General features: G+C 36.3%; 1 protein-coding gene across 1 annotated transcript in view; it reads left to right on the top strand.

The window, feature by feature from the left end:
* Nucleotides 1-4470: 4470 nt before the first annotated feature.
* Nucleotides 4471-27981, top strand: part of LOC126761143 (pair-rule protein odd-paired) — a 46773-nt gene continuing 23262 nt past the window's right edge. Inside the window, exon 1 of the mRNA XM_050477099.1 lies at nt 4471-6401. Within this exon, the coding sequence (XP_050333056.1) occupies nt 5294-6401 (1108 nt within the window). The 5' untranslated portion in view covers nt 4471-5293. The remainder of the gene's footprint in view (nt 6402-27981) is intronic.

The following is a 27981-nucleotide window of genomic DNA, read 5'->3' on the forward strand; positions in this document are numbered from 1 at the left end:
TAAAAAAAAACTGGCAATAAATTACATCTTTGGGAAAAACTCATTGAATTACATTTGAGTTTACGGTCATATGAGTGCAGAAAGGAACTATAAAACCGAATATGTGGTCAGGCAATGCCGAAGAATGTTTCCACTGAAAAGAATGTGGATTTATGTCAAAGCATGGGCGTACGCAAGATGCCTCAAAATTATTTGATGAACGTTTTTTTTTTTCAATAGAACAAAAACAATAGCGTTGTAACCGTCAAACGGTCACACCATTTAGTTCGTTTGAATATTGTTTAAATTAAAGAGTTCTAAGGAAACATCTCAGATCTTGAAACGGTACCAATTCAGGACGTCCCGAAATAGTAATTAAGGTTGGTATAGATGGTGAACAGTTGAAAAATATTCTTACGTGAATTATAAATTGGTGTTATAGCAGATATTATCAAAGAGCTCATACTCCTGAGATCTTATCTCCAGCAACTAGGTAGTTTAGAATCGGCAGGATGTAATACAAGAACTGTTGATGGTAAGCCATTAGATCACAGCCTATGCGATTGTCCAGCTTTCGGAATATTGAGCGGATATCTCTTCCAAGATGCTTAACACTTTAATTGCGACCACTATTTGAATTATTTAACTGAAAAATAATAAATTCCTTCGTTCAAATCGGTCAAATTTGTCTCTCGAATGTTAAATAAAGTAAGTTATAGATTACTTCACAAAACTCTGTTTTTCCATATTAAAAGCACTTGTACTTACGCACATTCAAGTACTTGTTGTACTTACTTATTTATAGCCTCATACATTGTACATAAGTAGCAAAGCAAGCGCAAAATAGTCTGTAATATAGGTGTTTGTATGTTTGTATGGCACACTGGATGGCGGCATTTCTAATCAAAGGTGAACATTTTTAACCGTTTAACTGTTTCGCAATTAAATCTCATTTGTAAGAAAGGAATTTTCAAATCAAGTCATAAAACTTCGGGCGATTGAATTGTCAGGCGGCCGATTGAAGTCCATTGACAGCCGCCAATACATTTGAAAACAAACAAATCACGCGGCAATAATAGAATCCAGTTGGCAGTCATTAGTGGTGAAGTCGGATCGGCCAGCAAAAACATTACAGCAAACACAGGTAGCACATATACGCGCAAATGCTTTCGAATCTGTCAGCATATTGACAGCGAGCTCTGATAAAAGCAATATGGCAGCACTCCTAAAACGCCAAAGGTATGTGTGTGTTATTGCAGTAGGATTGAATGGTTCTCAAATAAGCTTAGTACCTTCATTTAAGTATGTAGAAAATATATTACATGCGTGTGCATCTACTCTGACATATGTACATACATATACTCGTACAGCACTGGAGATATCAAAATGAGCAACTTGCAGCTGGCATCCAACCGTTTGGACGGACACTGACTAATTTCCACAAATGGTATTGACTGGTGTTGTTGTTGTAGTTTTTGTTTAGCTTTTTCGCCATGTAAACGCACAATGCAGATTTAACAAGTTGGGCGGAAACTGTCGATGTGCGCAAAGCAACGAGCAGTCGGATGAGAAATGAAGTGAAAATAGTGGCTAACAGTTGGTAGCCGCAAGTCGGCACTAAACACAAACAGCGTGGAAAACAGTAAACAGCTTTGATACCGTTGGCCGTTGCTGGCAAGCCGTAATATTGATTGTCGAACAACAAGAGACAAAATAACAACAACAACAATTGCACTAGGCAAAGCGGCAGCAATGGCTGCAATGACAGCTAAAGTAATGGCGAATGGCAATTGTCGAATCGTGAAGGCTATTTGGACTTCGGCCAATTTCGGTGCGAAAGTTTTGCTACTTTGTAAAGGAAAATGGCAACTTTTCGTTGTAATAAAATGCTTTAGGTTAGAAATAAACTTGGGTTTATATGTATGTAAGAATTTTTTTTATTGTTTTTGCGATTTATATGCCAAGGTATAATTGTTACCAGCCGTTTCTCGTTAATGGTTTAATATCTATTTTAGATACCTTTACATTTACCTTTGGATCTATCTGTCAAGCAGTCAATAAGATTTTTCATTTCTTTGGTTTTCAAAACACATACTTTTTCTGGAAGCAGCAAACTCAGTTGAAATCCATCCAATACTTCTCTAGAAAAGCGCGTCTTCAAATCTTCGCGGATTGTATCCAACAGAGCAATGACACTGAGACCCTGTAGTATTCTTCGTTTTGTTTGTCGGCCGCAGAATCTAGAGTTTTCTTCGTCAACTTTCAGTTCTGGCGCCATTTTTACGTGCATGAATAAATGGATCGAAAATGTTGCTCAGCTTTTTGTCTTCGATTTTGGAACGTTACAAGCAGCGTATCTATCATATTTGAGGCCTTTGCCAGATTAATCGATTCTTTCTGAAGAATCACGTTGAGTGAATGAGTTAGAGATAGAATATCACATAGGCAAAAAATCCCAATTATAAACTAAATTTTGCTCACGGCTGCAATGAGTATCGTTGCTTTTCCCGCTGTTTCCTTATTTTTCCAATTACTAATTTTTCTATGTTGGAGAACTTGGAAGATAAACCGAGGATAATGTATCAATCGAGTATATCACATATGGAGGTAAATGCTGTATCTATTTCAAGTTCTCTATCAAATTTTATTTTTATTTAAATTTTCCCCATTTCCCCCTCTGAAACTGCCACTGTATACCTAGTTATTTAAACGCCCTTATCAATGCCGCCATTTTAATAAAAAGCATACATACATATATAGTACAATATGTACATATATAACTAGTTGTAAAGAATATCGCCAGGTTGTCAGATATTTTGGTTGAATAATTAAATATTTTGCACTTAATTAATCTTATGCAATAAAACCAGCTTATGGTCGCAAGCATATCCAAACATTCATACGCATGTATTTATATATAGTTTGTTACATATAACATGTAGACATGTAGGAATGTATGGATATGTAGAAAGTACGTAATGAATGTAGCTGTGAAGAAGAAAAATTAGACCAACAGCGTAAATAAATAATTATAAGTGCACGAAGTGAGTGTAAAAATTAGAATGAAAAATTACCACAAAATGCCAAAATGAAAATCGTATGCAATTAATCAAGGCCAGTGGACGAATGAACGCTTCGAGAGCTTGATGCGATTGGTTGCGAGGCAGCGCGGGTGACAGAGCGCCACAACACGCATATGGGAATTGTAATGCATTAGTTGTTTGTACAAATGTACATACATACATACCTACGTATGCATGTAATTATGTGTGTAGCTGTTCACAACAAAGAGGCTTGATTATAGTTGATGATTGTTTTCATAGCGGTCACTATAGCTAAGCTTTGTAAATTTGAAAATGTATAAGTGTGCATGTTTTTTCCTTTGTATTGTTCTGTTTTGAATGCTTGTTTCCATACATCACCACGCTGTTATGACATATTATTTGTAGAAACATTAGCCGCATGAACGCATAGCAACGCCTTGCAAAGCTGACTTCATATTCATGTGCGCGTTGCAACATTGACCAATCAGAGCGTTGCTAATTGCTGCTGCAGCGTCACAAATGGGGCGCAGGGCACTGAACGCCAAGAGCTTGCACCATATGTATATATGCTTAGGTGGCATGCGTAAACACGCCCACGCGTGCGGCTACTGGATGTACAGGCAGTTTGAGCTGTTTGACAAAGAAGTCAAAGAAAAGTGGTAAAAATGAACAATTTACAACGTGCACACGCCCACGCAAAAGTTACAAGCTTTTAGTTCCAATTTTCTGTGTGCTCACAGCTAAGCTTAAAGCGCTTGTTTGTAGTGGGCGGACGTTTCCCCTTTTATTTCTCTGCTTTTGTTAACCACCATTGCTGTTTGCAGCCCCGCAGCCACCACTATGGGTGTGAATGCGATAGAGTGAGTTTGAGAATTATGCTTCTGCAGTTACGCAAATGCCCGCTGCCTTACCTAAATCAAAGTTGTTGTTGTACGATTTTATAAAAACTGCTATTTCACTTGCACGCCTGTGTCTAGTTATCCCCATTGGAATTGAGCAAAGTCCTGCTTGGCCTCGTTTTAGCTTGTGCGTTTTATATCGAATAACGGCCATTTTTGAGTTATATGCCAGCTCCTTTCCTCTACCGTACGTTGCATGACAACTGAGAAACCAGTCTTTCCACTTTTGAAATTCACCTCAATAACTTGCTTACACACCACTCTCACAGCTAGCTGTGCTATTCACATCAGTGCCAATTTGTTTAGGCTGGTGCGACTATTTAGCTAATGCCTTCTCATATCATCTATATTCACCTCGTAGATTTTGGGCGCTGCTTTTGGCTGCGTGCGTGCAACAAAAGCCACGGCATGTGGCATGCGAGCTCTTGCTGTTGCACACATGCAGGGCACCACTACAACGGCGCTCGAGTCACTTCACAGGCAGACAGCCACCAGCCAGTCTGAGCCGTCGGTCTTCGATAGCATACAAACAAACATAGGCGTAGTGCTAGGCATGCAGTGTTGTTTTTGTTTTGTGTTTTTGTTGTTGTGTGCCTGCTTGATGGCCAGCGCCTGCACGTATGCCGAAGGAGTCAAACCAACCACTGTGCACCCCGCATTCGCACAGCGTCGACCACGACGACAACACACACGACACGATACCACTCGGAAAGGTACGGTCGGCCGCATGCTAGCAACTGTATGCAGTGGCATAGGCAATTCCCAATTGTACAGATCACTAACGGAAACGAACGCAAACGCAGTTAGAAGTTATTCGTGCGCACAGCCAATAGACGGATCAGCGGCTGGTAATACGGAGCGCTGTTTATGACGGTGTCGCGGACGGGATTATTATTTTATTTTAATAAAGTGAGAATTTGTTTTGAAAAATATTACAAAAATTATTCTACAATACTGAAATATTAAGAAATCAATGTGAAGGGTTGTATATTCGATAAAAGAGAAAACACCAGAAATGCGACGGTAAACGAACGCAGTGATTTTCAGTGAAAAAAAATGTGAGCAAAATGTATGCTTACAAAATATAAAAAAAAGCAAAAACAAATTTAAATAAATAAAAAAAACAGTCACTTTGATGTTTTAAGTGGTTTCGTATATAAGAATTTATGCATAAACCAAAGTGGTTGAAATATTAAATAAACTAAACGTAAACAAGCTCAGCGAACTGTTTTGCACCAACTCACAACAGTTTGAGTAGCACTTGTTTTTCTTACAACTTTACTCTACGTAAAGCGTCCAAAAACAGTGACAGTGACGCATTTACAAATCGAACTTTCGCGTATTACTTTCAATCCTTTTTAAGCCATCAAAATGATGATGAACGCTTTTATCGATCCCACGCCCTCCCAGCACCATCTGGCTACTTATGGGCTGCGTATGTCACCGACTACGCCGACCAATCAATCGGATTTACTGGGTGGCAGCGCGCAACAACAACATGCACAGCAACAACAGCAGCAACAACAACAAGTGCAACAGCAGCAGCAACAACAAGCGCAACAGCAGCAATCCCAACAACAACAGGCACAACAATTGGACACCAGCGGTCTGATGTCCTCAGCAATGTCGCTGGGCACCAGCGTCAGTGACATGTCGTCGCCCGTAAGCGCGTCAGCCGCCAGTGCTGCCGCCTATCAGAACAGCGGCTACAGCCACTTCAATACACAACTCGGTTCGGCGTATTCATCACGTGATTTTTTGCTTGGTCGCCGCACAGACAACGATTACATGACCGGTGCCGCAACAACGCAACTGGTCGGTCAAAGTGCCGCCACCACCGCTGCAACGGCCGACTCAATGCTATTTCCCTCATTTCCCGCCACACATGCTCAGCATCCCGATTTGACCACATCCTTTGGCAATCACCCCTTCCATGCGGCGGCACATCATCATGCCGCGGCCGCGCATCATCATCAACATCAGATGCGCATGGGCATGGCCGACTATGCGCATCCGTATGCACATCACGCACAACATCATACAAATTTTCCGTCGGTGCATCATCATCAACATCCCGCCATGTCCATGCATCCAGCTGGTGCGGGCGCTTTTCTACGCTATATGCGCCACCAGCCGTCGGCAGCGTCTGCCATTAAGCAAGAGATGCAATGCCTTTGGGTGGATCCGGATCAACCGGGCGGTCCGAACGGCCGCAAGACATGCAATAAGATCTTTCACACCATGCACGATATTGTCACCCATCTAACGGTGGAGCATGTCGGCGGACCAGAGTGCACAACGCATGCCTGCTACTGGATCGGTTGTTCGCGCAACGGTCGCCCCTTCAAAGCCAAATACAAATTGGTCAATCATATACGCGTGCACACGGGCGAGAAACCGTTTGCCTGCCCGCATCCCGGTTGCGGCAAGGTGTTCGCACGCAGCGAGAATCTCAAGATACACAAGCGGACGCATACCGGTAAGTCGCTGTTCACCAATATTCGCATTAAAATAGTAACTGTATTTATGTAAAATACATATGTTGGGGGCGTTGTGTTTTCACCTGTATACAGCAGGCGTTAACGCGGCTGACAATGTCCGTATGGCATCGCAATTTTGACTTGACTTTATTCGCTTATAGCTTTGCGTTGTTTTAGTTTGTTTTAACTTGTTTGCCTTTTGATGTTTGTTCGCTAATCGGTTTAACTAATTTTTGGGCGGCGTCGTTGTAGGCGTACGCATTGAATTTTGCCGATATATCCGCACAGATTTAAGCCTTTCGGGCTTGCGGCGTGTTTGAGGCCGTGCAAACTATGTACATATGTATATGCAGCGTCAACGCGGATAGCAAAAAGTCAGTAAGGCCAAATTTGTTTGCGCGGCTATGTGCGTGAGACTCTACAAAATACCTTGAGTGCTGAAATTTTCATTTGTCAAATTGTTACAAGGTGTTAGGTACCTGATGAGAGCACGATACATTTTCCTTGTAGGCAATGGTGCACATTCATAGCCTATTGAAAATGTTTGCGTTAAAAATTGTTATAGAATTGGCACATGCTTCTGTGGAAATAGAGTACAGCAAGCAGGAAGAATAAAACTATTTCCTTAACAGAGCTGTTAGTAGTAAACATTGAAATCTTTTTTAGAAAAATTACACATTACACGCACACTAAGGTAAATATTTAACTCATAAATTGTCACATCTTCCTACTAAGAACACTTTATTTTGACGTCGAATTTAATGTTAAATGTTAAACTCAAAGTAGTTCTTTCAAATTACTTTCTTAACTATAATTTTGAAATACAGAATTACAAAAAAATATATTTGAAATACTCACTCTACCCGTGAACACGAGATAATGTAAGTAACTCCAGTATTTTTATACCCTAAATAGGGAATATTAATATTACGTTTGTAACACCCAGAAGTAAACGTCGAGTGCTCTATGAGTTGATTTAACCAGACATGATCAGGTTAGACGAACTAGTCGCTTAGTTTTTGAGATATCGGTCTGAAAATTTGTAGACGCGTCTTTCTCCTCAAAAAGCTGCTAATTTGTCTTAATCGTTGATATTGGATCACTATAGCATATAGCTGCCATACAAATTGAACGAACAAAATCAAGTTTTTGTTTGAAATACTTTTTATTTTATAAAATATCTTTACGAAATTTCACGCAGATTATTGTGTAAAATTGTGTTATAATCTCCGAAAAAATTACATACAATTTGACCGATCAAAAATCAAGTTCTTTTACGAAAATATTTTTTATTTGACAAGGTATCTTTTTGAAGTTCGGCATATATTTTTATTAGATCTGCGTACATATTGTTCAGATCCGACCACTATAGTATATAGCCGTCATACAAACTGAATCTTTTCGACATTTAAACTCTTTAATGCTCTGGGAAATGCGCCTGTTAAGGGTATTATAGCTTCGATGCAGCCAAACTTAACATTTTTTTTGTTTTTTAATAATAAAACTTTCTATCACAGTTTGCTCAAATTATCTGTATCAAAAGAAAAATGTACAAACTAAGCTTTTAGTAATAATTTTGCCGTTTTTGAACCAATAAAGCGAAATACATGCACACACATGCGCATATACACATGTGCATGCATATATGAGTGTAAATTTGTCTACAAAATAAAGCTGTTGGCAGCCTAAATTCCAAGCTCTAAATCATAACGAATGTGACATAGTAAATCATTGGAAAGCCGCAGCGATACATCATGTACATACACACAAATCTACAAATACACCGAAAAATACTGAAAACTTAAATATATCGTTTTAAATAGTAGAGCAGTAGTTGCGAAAAATAATTACAATAACATTGGAAAGCAAAAGCAACACTACTAAATCAAAAGTTGAAAGTGCATTTTAAATAAAATTTAAAACAATAAGTGGTGGTAAACAATTTCTAAATGCGAAAAACTACATACATACATATTTACAGTAGTAATGAACAAAGCTTTCAGCCAACAATGCCACAAACAACTTGCAGACTGATTTTCGATTTTATGATTTTACCCCATTTTCGAGGTCTCTTACCATGAACATTTGCTTATTTAATGTTTTTAGACGGTATTATTGTCGCTTCATTCAGAATGCGTTTGCGTGTGTGTGTGAGTGTGCTCTACCGCCCCAAAACGCGCATTTCCTGTGACACTTTACAATCGCAGCGGAAGTTTTGACACGTGTCAACGCAAGCAGCCTCCGTTTATCCTCCAAAATGCTTCTGCCCCCTTATGTACTAAGCACTCGTGTGCTCGTATGTGTACTCGTGTGTGTGTGTGTGTTTGGATGTAAATAAGTTTGCATTGTTGCTAAATACATGCTACCAAATAAATATGCTATGCACTCTAAATGAGGGCAAACAAAATTCGTTGCTTTCACTGACTTGTGTTGCCGCTTACTCACACACACAAATGCATGTTTACTCCAACACTATCGCACTTCACTGGCCCATTGAAAATCAGTGATTGAATTTTGATTTATTTTCTCAATTGTAAAAGTGTTTAATGAGGCGTATTTTCTACAACCGCAAGACTCACTACGTCGGCAGCCTGCTGCTGCTGCTGCTGCGCCGGTGGCAGCGACTCAAGTGGCATCTCAAGTGATGTGCGGTGTTACGCGTGTGCTTTGTTGTACATACATACATATGTACATATGTATATGATTTGCTTGGTTGGTTAGAATTGTAGAAAATAAAATAAATACACGTATGTATGTATGTATGCGTCAATAAAAGGTGTTGCATGAGGTCAATGTGCCGCTGTTGGAGTTGTGGAAATTCCTCTTCATTGTTGGTATATTTGAATTCTTGTATATTTACACATAAATCGTGCTTTAATTACTCAAGTGGATAATTGGCAAGGCACTTGAGGTGTTGAGTAAGAGCTGACGCGTAGCTTTGAGAGTTTAGTTGTTAAAAAACTACCTTAAATTAAAAAAATATATATAAACAGATTTAAAATTGTCGAACTAATAATTTTTAATAAAAAAAATTTCTAAATTTTTTTTTTAAATAATAAAACTTATATAATATTAGTGTAAAAATAATTTTTTTTTCTAGAATTTGCTTTATAATTTACTGAAAGTCCAAGTCAATTGAAAAAATATAAAAAATTAACTCTCTCTTCCTAACACAATTTGAAATATAAAATTAAGTTGTACTCATAAAAGTGAACGCCCTCAATCGACATTACCGAAATATGCAAAAAGTGAGCATAAAAAAAAAGATGAAAAATTAATAAAACATTTTAAGAACATAAGAACCCATATCCATGCAAAAGCACCAACAAACAATACGTACACACATACATACATATGTATGTACATTTATTAGCAGACACATGAGTATATTAAACCTTCATTTAAGTTTACTTCAATATTAAAAGAAATAATAACAATAAAATTGAAATGCAATTAAAGCCGCGAGAAAAAAGAAAAAATAAAGGCAACAAATAAAACCGCTGAAAACTGAAACAATTTGTTTGCTATTGTTATGGACATGAAAAGGAATAATAGCGCAACAGCAACAAATACAATTATAATAATAATAAAAGAAAAAGAAAAACATTTACAAAAATACTAATAATAACACAATATGTACTAAAGAAAAATGCCGAAATTGAAAAACTGCCACGTAATGATTGCCAATCAATGCTTTAATATGCGTTGCCATGCCCCCAACAACACCACACACACCGTTCAAATCTCCAATGCGCGCACCAATAAACACATTCATATATGTATGTATGTGAGTATATATATATGTACAAGTACAAACTTTTGTACAAGTGAATGTAGTGCGAGCCGCAGCAAAAAATAATAATAATCCATCATTATGTCTAAAAATCCCCAGCTAAAGATGAACGAGCAGAGCAACAAGAAAGGGTAGAAAAAAGTAGCAAAAAATCGACAAAATTTTTTAAATAAATCGAACAAGTTGAAAGGCGAGAAAAGCGTGTAAAAATATGCCAGCGAGTTATATGCCCGTATGTTTATAGTTGTGTGCGTACGTACATACATATGTGCATAGGTGTATGAAGTAAGTGCAGCATTTACAAGTTCGAAGTGGCTACGCTTTAAAACATTTTAATTACTTTCCAATGATATGCAATTTTACACATAAATCACTCAACACAAATCGCGCCATAACACAGAAGTCGAAGCAGTAATAATCTAACAGTGTATTGTATGGTACCAAACATACATACATACATATGTAGTAGTTAATACATATGTACACATTTTACATTTCTAGCTCATTTCATGCATTTTATTGCCGTTGAAGTTATACATACAAAATTTGTATTGAGAAAATGTGCGCAGCAAAGACCATTGTGAGTTGCACATATAGTACTTAGACAGCTTATTAAATCTTTCATTAAAAAATTAGATTTATGATGACAGTTTTTATATTATAAACGAAAATTTATTGAAATAACTAGAATTTGTTCTGCAGCACTTCAAAACACTATTTAAGTTAAAAAATAAATAATATAAAATAATTATTATTTATAATATATATGTACATATATATGTATATTTATACGCATAAGCATACTTTAGTATATTTATTTATATTCTGTTCATTGATTTCCATCATCAAATTATTAATTTGAGACTTCCACTAAATATATTTTTATGGTAGAAGCCAAAATCGGAGCAAAATTTGTTACGAAGAAATTGAAAAAGAATGAAAATTCGAGTTATGATTGTAGAAAATAAAATTAATTAGAAGATGGTTTGCTATAAGGAGAACGAAACATACTTAAAATGTAATAAATTGCATTGTTCTGGAGTTTAATTCGTGACAAAGAACGCTTCGTTGTACAGAAATTTGTGACATAAAAGTTCGACTGTATTATTTTTTTTTACAATTCAGGATATTAATGAAAATTATTTCAAAATATTGTTATCCGATGTTGTCTTTAAGTCTTAAAGTCAAATAATAAATGAGACATCGGGGACAATTTCTCTCCGACCCGTAGTTCTCAGGGGAGCCAGTTTTCTACAAAAATGTTCAGGGATTTTCCTCCACCACATTCACTACAATCATACCCGGGTCACGGTTTTCTATCTATGGCCCTGCTGCTACTAATATACATACATATTTATCATTCATCGACATTTTGCAGTTGTCATTGTGTATATTATTGATAAAAAACATTTTCTACAACATTTTTTTAAGATTGCCAATTTTCCTTTTTTTCTAATTAAATAAAAAATATGTATTGCGTGATATTTCACTACTTATGGCCTAGTATGTTGAACACCAATTTTTATAGTCTGACTACTAACACCTCCCACAATAGTCATATATTTTTTATGATACATACACAAATTTGCAATAAAATTTTGCAAACATTTTTATTAGCCACATTTTCTATATTTGCAATGCATAAAATCACATTTTAACGCATTTGATGATTCCTGTGCAGCAAAAATTATGATGTGTGCAGCAGTCTTATGCAAAATCACATCAAAAATTACGAGCGAAGTAAGCAATTATAAATTTCAAAGCATAATAAATTGATTAACTAAATTATGAGCACAGACATACTTACTTACATACATATGTACATTTACATATGTATATGTTGTTAATTTGTCGAAAAAGTTCAATAAAATACGAAACAATCGTGAAATATAAAACATCGTTAAAAATACAAAGAAATTGTCGGCATTAAAGCAACCAACTTTATCACACAACTAAAAATGTTAACATTCACACATGCATACATATGTATGTCTTTAAATGCATGCATATGCATATACATATACATATGTATATACGACCATACTCAACCAAATCAACCTTTATAAAGTTCAAAAGCATCCTTAATAGCGAAAACAAAACCAATAATTGCTTTAAAATTGCGCCACTCGTTTTAATAACAAAAGCAGTGTAACAGCAAAAACCACCAACAGCACCAAACAAGTCGCTGTAATAAAAACAATGAGCAAACTTCGCCTGTCCAGTTACACCTTTTATGTACCAAGCATGTCCTGCGCCAGCAACCTACACACGCACACATACATATGTAAAAGCAGCACAATACATTTGTAAAAGCAGCGCAGCAGCTGCAATGCCAAGCCACGACCAACCGACAGGCCGAGTAACACGCAAACCGAGGCTTTTTGCACTCCGTCGGCTCTGCTGCAGTCTGTTATGTTATGTGTTTTTGGCTTTTTGTCACCCTTTGTGTTTGTTGTTGGTTGCGTTGTTGTTATTACATTTGCTTTTGTTTATGTTGTTGAAGTGTTGTGTTGTGTTTATTAAACACAGCTCCAGAACATAATGACGGCCACAAAATGGCGTTAATAAAACAAAGAGTTTGTCTACTCGTGCGTACATATAGCAATAACTGTAATAATAATAACAACAACACCTAGATACACTATTTCTGTGCTTTTTGTAGACAGTCGGCTTTAACGTTGTTAGTGCGTAGAGTTGCCATTATGACTGGGAATATTTCACAACTTCTTTGCGTATACAAATTTAAATTAAATATGAAAAGCCGAATGAAAAGGCGCATATTGTACACATGGACGTGAATATTTATGGATGTATGTATGCGTGCTTGGTAAGCTTTAATTGAAAATTTAAATAGGCGCCATTGTGCGTTGACGCATTGAAAAGGTTTGAAAAGAAAGAATTTAAATGTGCACAGGCATTCAAAAAAATGTGGAGGCAGCTGGCAGTGTTAAAGGTGTATAGGTGATGGTAAGAGGAGTTTAATAAAAACGAAACGAAATTATACAAATTTTTGAAGTAGAAAAAAAAATATTTTTTTTTTAAACAGGTGTAACTATTTTAAATCCTTTTTTTTTAAATATCATGGACCTACATGCAAGTGAATGCTTGTATCTATGCATATAAAACATATACATAAATATTTACTTCACTACTCAACAAAACTGAAGGTAAAATTTGCGACTGATGTGCTAAGAGGTCTGTGGGGTATTTGAGGTGTTCTGATTACAAATTTGAGTTCAGAAATTTTCCATTACGAATAACTGTTTTTCTAGTAAATAGCGGCGGTTCGACCGCTACACCCTTTGACTACAACACAAAAAATCATACGAATCATCACGACATCATGTTCTACTATCATGTTCCGTTTTAGTAACCCAAAATTATTAAAAAAAATTCTTTAACATCACAATCGCAAGATAACTATAATCTAGTGTTATTTTTCGAATAAAAGATTCTGAAAAGTAAAAGTTTGTCAATGTGGTTAACAAAAGATTGAACACTACTACTATTACAGAACCTTTTTTGGTTAGGTTCTTTCATAAAGAGTTTTAATATTCGATTTACAATCTTCAAGTAAAGATTTTTACACACAAATAGTTACATATGAACGCATAGGCACACTCAACAAACTACGCACCTTGCTCCAGCCCAGTCAGCCTAGTGTTGAAGTTTCTACGGTGTCCTCGAATGGCCTTCCCATATTTTGTTTCTTAATATTTTCATTCAATTTCACTAGTTCCTATCCTAAAAGCTTGAGTGTGTTTGTGTAGTGTTCATGCCTGCCACCAAACGTTGCGCCTTCTGCCATCACTCTACGACAATGTCCAGTTTTGTCTGTCTGCTGCACGGACACACGGTTTGCTAGCCTACAGCTCCACAGCCATACAGCAACATACATACATTGAAGCATATGTATGTATGTATAATACATAAATCTGTGAAGCATATGAGCACACATGTGCACATACATACATACATATGACTGTGTCCATCCCTTCATGAATTCTATTATTTCTGGGTGTTTATTAAATGCAGACGACGACGACGACGACGACGACGTTTTACATTTGCTGCTCTCACTTTACACCGCCGGCTCATCTTCACCTGGAACGAGAGTATGATGAGCCTCTCCACTCGCCGATGGTGGCCTTTGTGAAATTCTCGCCTGCAATTTCGCTGCTTCATCTGCTCCGCCCTAGCTTACCGGTTTGCTTGGTTCGTGTGTGTTTCGTTCTGTGCCAGGAGGCCGAGTTTGTATGACTGGAAAGTGTTGTGTCGCTGCTGGTGACCATGTTGCTGTTGGTGCTATTCCTTGTTAGTGTGCAGTTTGTTGTTTTTGCTGCTGCTGCCTGCAAGTCGTCGTCGTCGTCATCATTGATGACATTTCGTTTGTTGTTGTTGCGGTTGTGTGGTGTTTTTCTTTTGCCGCTGGCGACAATGACGACAAGTCAAGTGTTTGCAGTGCCGGTGGCTGCTGCTGAACTTCAGCATTCAGCTCTATACTGGCAATCTGCACAATTTTGTTGTTGCTCCACTATACTTCTAGTTTACTAGATATTGTTGTTGCAGTCGCAACTGGTTTTGTTGTCTTTGCTTTATTCTAAATGTTTTCTCTGCAGTTTGCACACTTTTGTGATTTTCGTGCTCATTGTTGTTGTAACATGGTACACGCGTGTGTTCATTAACACCTACAATTGTTGTAGGTGGCATACGTATTTTTGTTTGCCGGTCGATGGCGTAAACAGGTTGAATGAGGGTAAATGAGAAGTTTTTTAATATTTTTTCTTGCAATGAAAATTAAATTGAAGAAAATTTTGTTCCAAAAATTTAAAAATATTTAATCCAAAAATATAATTCTACAAACTTATAAATGGAGACTTTCCAACAAATTCCACACTTTCGCTTTCTATGGTCTGGGTAATGGGAGCCCAGGAGTCTTAATGAACGACCTTCTTACGGTCTCCTCCCGCCAACGCAGTTGCTGCTGTTCTCCTATCACAGTTTTCACTTAGCGCCGCCACTTTGCATTCACAAATTGCAAAATCTCCTGTTCATTTTAGCCACGTAGCGCCATTTTATGGATATTTATTTAACCTAAAGGGCTCCAGCTGTGGCCAAAGGCAGTCAGCCAGTGCAGCTGTTCGCCACTAACGGTATTTTTGTATTATACAACTTGTATAGTTTTACTTGGGCAATACTCAGCAAGCGCCCACACACTTAACAACTTTCTGGTCTCATTACGGTTTTTATTACGCCATTTTGTGTTAAGCACTTTTTACTTTCATCTTCCACCATTTTCATACAAACATACACATTATATGTATATGTATAAAAGCATGGCGTTTTTTGCCATTCAACACTTTATTAATATTATACTACGTAGTAGTGGCATTAACTATTATTATGTTTGCCAGTATTTGTTGGTGTTATTGTGGATTTTTGCGCAGCCACCAACAAAGTGCGGCGCCATTTTGGTCATTTAGTGTGCGGACATCTCAACAAGATGTAGTTGCGCTTGTTCAGTGCTTGTTGGTAGGTGGTAGCTAGTTTCACTTGACGGCAAGTGCGTCCTTCTGGCTAGTTGGCGACAGCAACGGAAGTGTACAAAATGCATTTCCGACAAAGCCAATTACAAGTGCGCTATGTTGCTCTTTTACGCGAGTTCTGTTTTATCTTTTTTTCTGTTTTTGTGTTTGTCAGCGAAGTGCTGACACTTGATTTAATGGCATTAAAATGGTCTCACTACCTTTTGTGTAAGAAGAGTGTTTCTGCATAGAAGAAAGAAAGGAAGCGTAGAAAAGTTGTAGATGTATGTAGTTGTTGTTTGTGTGCAAGTATATTTTTATACGACTAGATGAAGCTCTTGTCATCAAGTGCTTCATATAAATTAATTAAAGTGAGAAGGATTAAAACTTTATCCAACTTACTGGCTTAAAAGAAAGTTCACAAAAATAACATCTGAAACTTAATAAAGCTTTTTAAGGGAGAGTGAAAAGTTATAAAACTAACGCCGCATACTTTCGAAATTTTAATTAGCTTAGCAAAAGAAGAAAGTCTGGCAGAGAAATATTCGCTGTCTTCGATTCGTCAGCGTTGGAGAGTAGCGAATCGAACAAAAACTATACCATGAATGAGAGTGTGAGAGATATTACGGAAAATTCCTTCCGGGCCGGAAGTGCTCAGGGGGTTTGGTGCTCTACAACAATTTTTTGCAGACTTTTTTCTCTTGTATTTGACCCATACTCTGCTGTTATCTCTATGGCCCTGCTCTAAGATATATTCTGACGCATGCGCAATACGATTCTTTCTCGGTGGAGATATTTAGCATTACTAAGGGATTACTATAACGTTTTTGATTCAAAAAAGCAATTTCTCCAACAAAACAGATTCGTTGCACGATTGCGCATACGTCAAAACTATCATTATTTAAGTTTTAAGATTGTAAAATCAGAAAAAAGAGAAATTTGTGTTTTCATTTGTCATTTGAGCCATTCACAATAGTCTGACGGTTCTAAAATATGCAAAACAAAACTTCTCTCATACAAATTCAACTCAATAACTTTTTTATTGTTTTTACAATATATATTTTTTTTTTGATAAGAGATCAGCGTTTAAAGAATGCGCACAGAAAAATGACGAAACGATGACGTTACAAAAGTTGTGTGAGAGTGAATACTTTACAATTTTAAAATTAGGTGAAAAATTATTCAATTTTAAAATACATACATATAAACTCTCTAATCATCACATCAATTACCACTGAACACCAAAAAACCACTTTCCGCTTTAAATTAATTTTACTTTGCAACAAACACCTTTCTGTGCAACCTTTCGCTTCACTTTTACCGTTATGGCTAATTGACACTGCAAGCTATGCGCCTTTTGCGCACTCAGCAAATTGTCTGGCTGTCTAACTTTTATCACAACACACGCTCCACCACACACACACACACATACACATCGGCGATGGCGCACAACAAAAACGCTGCAATATAATGCATAAAATTCGTGAATTTATAACTCCTTCGAATTTGGCTGCAAATGTCAATGATTGATGACTTTATTGCACTCTTCCGCTGGCTGAGTGAGCGAACGTCTGTGCAGCCGGTAAAAAGGCAAAGTCAGCCAAACAATTGGCCACTCAGTCAGCCAGTCACTCAGTCGAGCGAATTTTGACAATTCAACAATTTCTGCTCGCAATGTGAGAGCGAATATGTGTCAAACTGCTAGCTGGCGAGTCAAATAGTCATTTGGCCAGTTAGTGAGTGAGCGCGTGAGTGAGTGATCCTTCTCGGAATTTGTTTTGGAAAAACATAAATGCCTTTTTGCTTAATTTTTCAAACGGCGCAGCATAACAGAACAATGACAACCTGATGTGCCGATAGTGGCAGGTATTTGAGGCCCTAGCAGCAACAGCAGCAGCACAGCTGAGCCAGGGTCACAACGGGCATACTACGTATGCACGTACAATAATATTTGGCAGACACCAAAAAGTCACAACGCTTGCAGTCAAGTCAAATCAGTTAGAATGTCTGTCAGGTTTTCGTTGGCGCATCTTGTGCCCAATTTCTTGTCTGATTTCTCTGCTTGTTGTTAGTTATTCAAATTGTTTGCAATTGCTTTGGTGTTGTTGTTGTTTGGTGTAGTTGTCAGTTGTCAGAACTGAAAATCAATTAGTTACGCTGCTTGTCGACATGATATGATGAAGAAAATGTTTGTTCCGCTCACCATCTCGCTTGCGCGCAACCAAACTGCGCTCACTCTCTCTCTCTCTCTCGCTTTGTGATTTTTTTTCATTTTCAAAGTTTCAAAGTGCCTACTTTGCTGAAAATGTGTTGCTGCGCATGCTGTGCGATATCCCGTCGGTGTTGCTTGGAATTTTGCAAGTCTCTTTTTCAATGAGATTGTCGCGCCTGTTTGTTTTTCTTAGTGGCACTTCGTTGGAAAATTAAATGTTGGCCAATTCGGTGCCGTGTCTAATATTTTGGCAAATCGTTTGCATGCTATGCGTTCATATGTATGTATATGCGTGTGCGCACGTGTGTGTGCAAGTGTTGGAAATGCAATTGGCTACGGTTGATTAAAGGACGTTTCTGTGTATTCGCCGGTAGGCGGTCGGTAAGGTATTAGAATTAAAACGATGCAGCAGATTTGGAATGCGATTGCAATCGATACCTTTTGACCTCACTTTCAGGCAGACATAGTACATATGTACTTGTATGTACATATGTTCATAAATACGATTTTCCTCGACTTCTTGAATTTTCATTGATTATTTTCTGTTACTTATCGCCAACTAAATATTTTATTTCATATTAAGACGGTTTGCTGTAGAGGAAATAAATAAAATTTGCTATTTTACAAGGATTACTCTACGACATTCGAGTTATTTTGCTGGCAAGGCAATAAGAACTGCGGAGAAATGCGAGTATATAAATCATTGTTAGCGCATTTTGCACGCTGCTCGTTGCCGCAGACGGGGTGTAACGGTAAACATACGCTAGAAATGCGGCAATATGCTGGAAAACCCCAAAAGTATGTAGACTAGCATATGAACCGACACACACAAAAGCAACTGTGAAGTGTGGGTAAAGCAATATTTTTCTTCTATGTACTTAAAGCCGTTAGCTTCTTAAAAAAAAGCAATAAAAGTAAGAAAGCATAAGCCAACGCTGTAAGATGGAAAAATAAAAAAGAAACGCGTTCACTCTTCGGCACGTTGAATTTCCAGCGGAAGTACTAAGTGAAAAATAGTACTTTGTCATTGCTTATACATAGGCAAGGGCGTGATGGCGCACGGGCGTAATGCTTTAAACACTGCATAACGGGCTGGCAAGCAGCAGCAGCCGGTGAGCGTGTGTGCGTGTGGCATCAGCGACACATGAATTTAAATTAATGGCCAAAACTGGCTTAAATGACAGCAAAAGTGTTTGCATGTCAAATGTGGAGTACGACATTAAATGTGCATACGAACGTACTATGTGTATGTGTAGGTGCATGTAAATGTGCGTGCACACCCTTCATATAAGCCAGCCAGCTAGCTACAAGCCATTCTAAAATGGCGACCATGCGTTTATTCGAAAAATGTTTACGTAAATATGCCTTTGAGCTTACTTTGGTAAGGACAACATGCATAGAAATGGTCGCAGGATCTGCATTTGAATAATTTTTCTTTTATTGCCTTGAACACAAATACATTTGTATGTGTGTATGTGCGCAATTTTTTATTAGATTCACGAGATTTTCAAAGCAATTTAAATGACATATTTGCTATGCACACGCATATATTTTAGGTACACTTTGGCAACCCATATACAGGGTGAGCGCCTTTGGTTTGAGAAAATGCAAATTTCATGACATTAATTTTTATAATGCAATAAAATTAAAATGCGTTTTGAATACTGGTTTAAAATTTAAGTAATAACAAGAAAACGCTTTAAATATTTCTAACTAAGCTGTAATACCCTTCACAAATACAAGACTTTCTTTTACAAGAATTTGATTTTTTAATATAGTGAATAATTTGTTCGATAATTGTACTGTTGACTTGGATAATAATCCAAGCCGAATTTTATGAAGAAGCTTTAGTGGTTCAATAACAGTGGATCCAATATCTGAGTAGCTGCTTGGGAAGAAAAGGACATGTGCAAAATTTCAGATCGATATCTGAAAATAGAAGATTTAGTTCGTATATGTACATGTATAGGAATAATATTATATGTGACCTGGTCTACGACAAAGGAGCTAACGTGCGAAAACTAGTTTTCTGGGAAAAGCTGTTAAAAATAATCGTCAATTTCTCGTTATCTCATTAATTGTTCTCCTTTTTTTTGACACCTAAGCCCCCTTTCCGTAGACCAGGTCACATATGTATATGTATATGTTCATACATACATACATATAAATATAATATGTTAATTTACACTAAAAATGAAGTTAGAATAAATATATAATATACATACATATGTATGTACATCCATATGTAATTTGTGAATATTTGTTCAAAATCACGTCCAAGTGTTCTAAAGGCTTTAAAATTGGTTTATGTTCAGATATATAATTGTTATTTTAATTTTGAAGTCATAGTTTATTATTTTGATAAAAACTGCATGCAAATTCAGCTTAAATTCACATTTATATGAATTTATTAACATAATTTATTATTAACCTAATCGCGACTTAAATTCAATTATGTAAATTTGGAATAATTAATCACAGGTGTTAAAAAAAATTAAAAAAAAAAATTCAAATAGTGAGTTTAAAGTTTAAAAAAAAAATCTTAAGTATTTCGAAAGCCGGCATTTTTTCGTTTAACTTAAATATTTTATTGTGTTTCCGCTTTTTCCACGGTCAGCTGTGCACAATTTACATTATGTTTACTATTTCCACACTTTCTTTTTATAGCTCAAACATATAAATACACATACTTTCGTATATTTGTACATATGTATATACACACTTACATACATACATACATATGTACATATGTGAATGTGTAAATAAAATATTTCACTATTTTTATGTTTACGTGAAAGCGTAAATTTCCGTTTTACTGCAGAGTGATTTCGTGATTAATAGCCAAATTAGGCACAAGCTATAGCCGAGCAATTGTAAGCAAAAAACGCAATAAAATAATAAAAAATATAATCGAAAGGCTTGAGGAGTGTGTGCTATATAGAAATAAATAAAAAAGTCAGAGAGAATTTTATGCAATCCTTTTGAAATTAAATACGCTTGTTTATAGGTGCTCCAAATTAAAGAATTTGCAAAAACCAAAAAAATCTAAAATCAAAGTTAAATTTAGTAAATAAAAAACAAAATAACTACAGTGAAATTCCCCATTGAGGACAGCCCTCATAGCCGGACAGCTCCCATAACCGGAAAAATGTTATGAACAAAGCGTTTTCAATATTATTGCCATACAAAACCTATGCTTATAACCGCTACTTTACTTAGATACTAAATAACTAACAGTTTTGGAGTCACTGTCGTTGCGATAGCATTTGTACAACGGACTGACTGAAGCCGTGCACTCCTGCAGCTGTCTCAAATCCTGCAAAAATGGTTAGGGCGTTTCAACACTACAAAAGCAACAACAATAAATATGTTTTTTTTACAAATATTGTAAGTGGGCTTATGCTTGTATGTAAATAACAATGGCGTCTAATTTCGAAACTGCCTAATTAAAAGGTAAAACTTAAATAACAGTTATACATACATAGATGTATGTATGTATATGGAAATATATACGCACGTAAATTCATTGCATACGTGCCAGGTTTGACCACCTTAATGCTCAACCCTTTCTCAGCGCCCATTTCAGGCAATATTCATCTTTTTCATACTGTGTGACACGTGTGTGTGTGGAGAGAACTAATTTGAATTTGCGCCGCTACTTCATGCCAATCCTTTACCCCTTCTCTTTCAGCCCTTCAGTCATATTTATACTTTCATAACTTGCTATAAACTAGTTAGCAGTTCTAGCGCAGCGCTTTAATGAGCCCAGCAAAGGAGTGCGTCTGCATGCGTTGCCAGTGCACTAATCGCGCTAACGATCATTGGACAGGCGCAAATAAGTAGTGGAAAATATCGATATCTATTTACCTGTACAACAAACAAATGGTGACAATTTGAAGCTGACAACGCGGCTACGCTTCTTACGCTGGGGTTGCATACACACACATGCATGCAAGAAACGCATATATGCATGCATGCCACATCCCTTGTAAATTGTCGACAACGCGCGTTTGTTACGCTTCTACGCTGCCAGTCGAGCGTACGAAAAACTACTTTTAAATGTCAAAATAGCTGTTTGTTCTTATCACTTATTCTGCTTTCATTATTATTGTTGTTGTTATTTATTATTAATGCGCCTATTAGCTAAGCGCATGTGTGGCAGGGGTAAGTTCTTCTGTGACACAATTGTCTCTTGATGAATAGTAAAAAAAGGTAAAAGGGTTGCTAGGCAAATGCGGAGCCATTTTGTATTTTTTTTTTGTATTGGACTAAATGTTTTTGTTTTTTTTTCTTTTTAATTTCCTAAAATATTCATGCCTTCAAGGTAAAATAAAAGTTGCTTCTTTAACGTTGTTGTTGCCATTTCGTTATTTATTCTTATTATCTGCTGATGAACGCAGCGTGTCGTGCTTGAGCCGCTTAAAGCACCAGCACGGGTTCATCAAAAGGGGGTGTGTGTAACCCTCTGTTTCATTCATATTAATATTCTGGCTTAAGTTTTGGCAGCTTGCAAGTGCAATGTGAAAAATATTTGGTGCCACTAATACTAGGTATGCAAAAGAATATATGTACATACATACATACATACATACATACATATGTACATTAATATATACAAAAATAATTTGACTTCAAAAAATTTAATATTTACTTTTCAAATGTTTACAATCACAAGGAGATTATATTTTTCACTATAAAAAGCTAAAATTCCCAAAAGGAATTCCATAAAAATACTAAAATTTCTACAGCGCCGGCTCAATTTACCTCAACTGTCATAAGTTAAATTAATTATGCACATACGCGCCTTAGAAATACACGCCTCTTTCAGCAACCGAAATTTTCGCCAACATTTAAGCGCTAAAAATATCAGCAATAGACATATTTGTGAATGTAGACACATACATATGTGTGTATGCATGTATTTGCAAGCTTTATATGTATTGTATAGCTGGCCACAGCCTTCCGTGACTTTGGCGCATTGGCAGTGCGGACTTGCGTCGATTGCGTGCAAACAACACTTCGAATTGGTATTTTAGAATAAAATTTGGCCACTCATAAATTCCGCTAAATGCAAAACTACTGAATGTGACTGGCTCATATATCAAGCAGAGGAGGTATAAAGCAAAAATAAAATAAAATTCATGAAAAACGAGCGAAAAGGGCATGCAAATGCCAAAAAAGAGCAGCAGCAAGCTGGGACCTGCCACCACGGTCGGCTGTTGCAGGTTTGACCAAAGCGTGACTATACACCTACAGCCGCCGCTTGTGCGATGACGTTGTTGTTGCAATACTACGTTTTTATGCCTTTTCAATACAAGTTTCTCTAAGATTGCTTGAATTGTATTATTTTTTGGTTTCTGGTTTATCTTAATGTACATATACATATGTATATGTGTATTTATGTATATCGTTCTTATCGTATCATAATCGAAAATTTCTCATAAACTGATCAGCACAGACAAACCATAAAATTAAACTGTCATCTTGCATTTTATTTGCCACAACAACAAGACGGCTGATATGCGAAAATGATCGAAAAAGCACAGCAACGAAATATCAGAGCAAAAAGTGCAAGAAATATGCATACATTGTATATGTATATAGAGTATAATACAAATAACAACAACAAAGGCAATCAAACGCGTGTTCAACCTGGCCGTTCGCAGGCATATTTAAGCATTTTTATAATTCCTTTCATACCGCAACATTATACCCTGACTAATCCTCTAAATCTCTCACACACGGCAATACATTAATAATAACAACAGCAACAAGCGCAACGCGTGAAACTACAAACATATAGTACGTACAAAAAGAAACACAAATAGTATATGAAATCACAGAAATACCAGAAACACTCGGAAGAATTCGAAACTCAGAACTTGGCTTATGAAATGCTACGCCAGGCGGCAAAAATAAATAACAACAAAAAAGCTGGCATGCGAGTTATGAAGAGGGCTGCATAAAATGAGCAAAATAAAGTTCCATATTTGACTGGTATAAATGACTTTATGGGAAAACGAAATCATTACTCATAAAATAACATTTTTTCGAGCATATAAATATTGGGTAGTCGAAAAAGTCGTTTCGTATTTCTAATCAATCTTCAACTTATTTTTTTATTTTATTTATAATGAACAATAATGAACAAAAAAAGTAACATTTTGGTTCACCATTTTTTGCCATTTTTCCGCAAGAGACATTATTCCATATGATGGCAGGTAACAGCGGCAAGCAGAGAGCGCAAAAGAAGTTACAAAGCGCATAAAAATTAAAAATATTTTCAAATTAATTTTTATTTACAATTTAATCAAAAACTTTTTCAACTAGCTTAAAGAACATAAAAATATAAATATATTATACATATGTACATACATACATACACATGTATTTAAAAACATGCGTCTGTAATCTATTATATAATCTTCGCGATAATTTATGGCTTAAATATAACATAAATTCATATTTCCTATAAACAAAAAATAAAGCTAATTAAGTTATAACTTTCTTACAACATAATGGCATACATACACAAACATACTAAATTCCCACACAAAGCTGCTTTGCAAACTTAAAAGGCCACTCACTTCACAAAAGTCATGCGCATATTTATACAAAGCAACATATTTACAATGTGTCACACGCCTGTCTCTCATATATGCACATACATATGTACATATATACAGCCATATGTATGCTTGTGCGTATATATCCGCCCAATCAACTTTGCCGTCGCATCATTTTGCTGGTAGCGCCTGTCAGAATGTGTCTTACATTATATTTGGCTAAAATGATTTTGACATGTTCAAGCTAAAAAGTAATAACACAAACATAAGCAGCACAACAATAACAACAGCAGCAGTAAAAGGGCAAAAGAAAGAAAAACAACAAAAATACCGGACCAAATTTAATTTTCATGTCAAGTCGGTGGCAGCAAAAATTAAAAGCCATTGCAAAAAACAAAAAATATAAAAACACAAGTAACAACAACAAAATGTAAATAAATAAAAATAAGCGAGCATGTATGCTAATAACATTGTTGACAAATTTTTTACGCTCCGACGCCTCCAACTGCCCGGCTGGATTCTCTGCGTGTTTTATTTGCTTTGATTTTTGAGAAATTTATCTGCCTCCAATTTTTTTTGATTTTTTGTTTTTTTCTTTTGTGAACTTTTAGTGTTTTGTGTGTCCGCTAGTTTGTTGGCGTATGCTTATTAGGCTATGTACATATTTATGCATGCAAGCATAAACATAACCTAAATATCTAATGTCAAAGTGACATTTTTGTTTCGCTCACTTTTATTTAGGGCGCAATTAGTTGTGAAAACATTGCGCTTTGCCTTTTTACCGACTCTTTAGCATAATGCTGTGCATAACATTGGCGCGTACCGGTGACAGCTGTCACATTTGACAGCCGCAAGCATTAGTTGACAATTAACGGCAAAAATTTAAAACGCAGACATATTTTAGTGTTTTATTTATTTAAGCAATTAGAAATGCGTCTAAAATTGAAATGTCTAGTATCTAATAGTATTTTGCTGAAATTTAAATGTGTTTGTAAAGTAACTGTGATATTTTTATGAACTGAAAGGCATATTGAATGGCCTAAAATACACATAAAATGTATAAGAAATATTATAAAATTTTTTTTTTAAATTTTTTATTGCCACAATCCATAAAATCCCCATTTTGTAAAATTTTTGAAAAAAGATTAAAAACCGTCGGTACCGGTGTTTTTACAAACAAGGTTTTTGTTTTCATAAAATCCATGAATTCATCAAGGTTTGAGACAACCTAAGGCGGAACTTGTAAGATATTATATTTTCATATACGCTAACTAGGAACCTACAAGGGTACAGATTTTGCAAACGTCTGAAAAGTTCCAAGCGACGTGTGGTAAATGCCGACTTGGAAGACTCTTATAATAAACAATCTAACAATCCACGATAGTTGAGTCTAAGTAAACGGAACGGACCCGGATTTTATCCGGCCAAGAGCTGTCAACTCGTTACCATTCCTCGAAATTACTTCAAATATGTTTTTTGCCGCAACAACAACAACAACAATTATTGTACTAACTGGATAGACTATCGCATCTGACAAAAAATCGGAACGACTTTAACGCTCTTATTATGGCCCTACGCTCCAATTGGAGTTAACCCTGCACGGGATTTCACTATTTGCCCATGATTGTTAGTCGACGTACTCTCCAGCGTTAAAGGAAATACTGCATACATCAAAATAAGCCCTTTCTTAACAATTATTTTTACCGTCGGCAACAGTTATTTTTACTTTCCTGCTAAGTAGCATACAAAAATCAAATCAAAAATCAGTCTACAGTTCCTTACTTCAGTGGCCTGTTGTTTACCTTGTGGTTTCCGACGATTAGGCTGCTCAACATTGTGGCCACCAACTTAAATACTCGACGCTCACCTCTATGAATGTATGTATGTATGCATATGATTTCACACCTTTAGTAACACAAATCCTTATTCACACCACGAGTATATACGTGGATACAAAAAATAAACAAATATAAATATTGAGATATCGGATTTTATTGCAAGTGTGTGGCGCGAGTGTGTTAAAATGCGTACGAATGACAAGGCAAAAACAACAACAACACTACTAATACATGCACAGAATATATGTATGCATTTCATATATACAAACAAGCATGGCATGTGAGTATGTAGGCAAACACTGCAGCGCGTTGTTTGCTCCTCGCTGACGGTAGCCAATTTGTAGGCGCTTTGTCATGGTTTACCAGATCGCTTGCACTTTAAGTGTTTGTTTGCGGTTTTTTCTCAGCCATATTGAATTTCAACAGCTGTATGTATGTACATGTGACAATCACCCAGTTATATTTGAATGGCCAAGAATATGCCATATTTGTGTATGTATGTATTGCGTGCTGCCTGTAGCGTGTTTGATGAACCTCGCAGTGAAATTTAGCTAGGCAACTACTGTTTGGGTAGTTATTTGCAATTAATTTATATATGTATATCTGATTCTTTGTCCATTTCTAGATTATATATTAGAGTGAACTTGGATATTTTTAGAAAAAATAGAGCTTTAAATGGGGAACGGTGAGGTGAGTGAAAAGAAAAGTTTGATTAGCTGATTTTAGTTGAACTAAGTAGACATTATTTTAAATATAAAAGACCATAACACTAAAAGCTGGTTGAAAGAACGGACGACTAGCATAACTGAGAGATTGGGTAGCTTTGGAAAGCTCAAAGTTCAAGCGTTCTATATTCGTTATATGTACCATTCATTTTGGAGTCTTGAAACAAACTTTTTTCTGAAAGCTTTAAAATTTGATGCTTTAAAAAATTAACCTTTTAGTGATTTTAAAAGTTAATTACTGAAAATTCAATTTTTTTTTTCTGAAAAATGTGAAATGTTGAAAAGTTGAAAAGTGGGGAAAATGTGGACGGTGTCCTTACTGTTACTTTGTTAGAAACTCATATACAGAGAATTAATTTCAAAATTCAAAATTGAAAAATCAATTTCAAAATTTTTGAATTTGAATTTTGAATCTCCCGAACAAAAGTTGGTTTGGTCCAATACCGTTTCAAACGTTAAACAATGTAATTTCTGCCACAAATATCTGTCTGTTATTAATGTTACTTGCTTCCGCAAACTACTCCAGCAACTTGTTGCATCAACATCAATCTTCACAGTAATGTTATCAATACAAAGCTAATTACACAGTTTAATGTCCAGAAAACAAGCACAAAACATGCAATAAAAAAGAAGCTATATTATCACACCAAAGCCGCATACATAACCAGTTACCACACCTTCAAATGCCGCAAGATGAGCTGCAGCAAACGATCAAAACTCACAATTAGCCGGCAAGCGGAGATAACACATAACAAGATGCTTATCAACATGGAAATCTTGTTAAAGTTGACAACTATAAACACAGTCAACAGCCCGTATATATGTACATATGTAAACAAGCTATTGGCCATTAACTGGCAGCAAGTTGAAAACGAAATTCCTTTTCCACGCGCTCGCGTATCCTGCGCTGATAGCGTCCC

The sequence above is a fragment of the Bactrocera neohumeralis genome, chromosome 2 (assembly GCF_024586455.1).
Source record: "Bactrocera neohumeralis isolate Rockhampton chromosome 2, APGP_CSIRO_Bneo_wtdbg2-racon-allhic-juicebox.fasta_v2, whole genome shotgun sequence".
NCBI classification, from domain to species: domain Eukaryota; kingdom Metazoa; phylum Arthropoda; class Insecta; order Diptera; family Tephritidae; genus Bactrocera; species Bactrocera neohumeralis.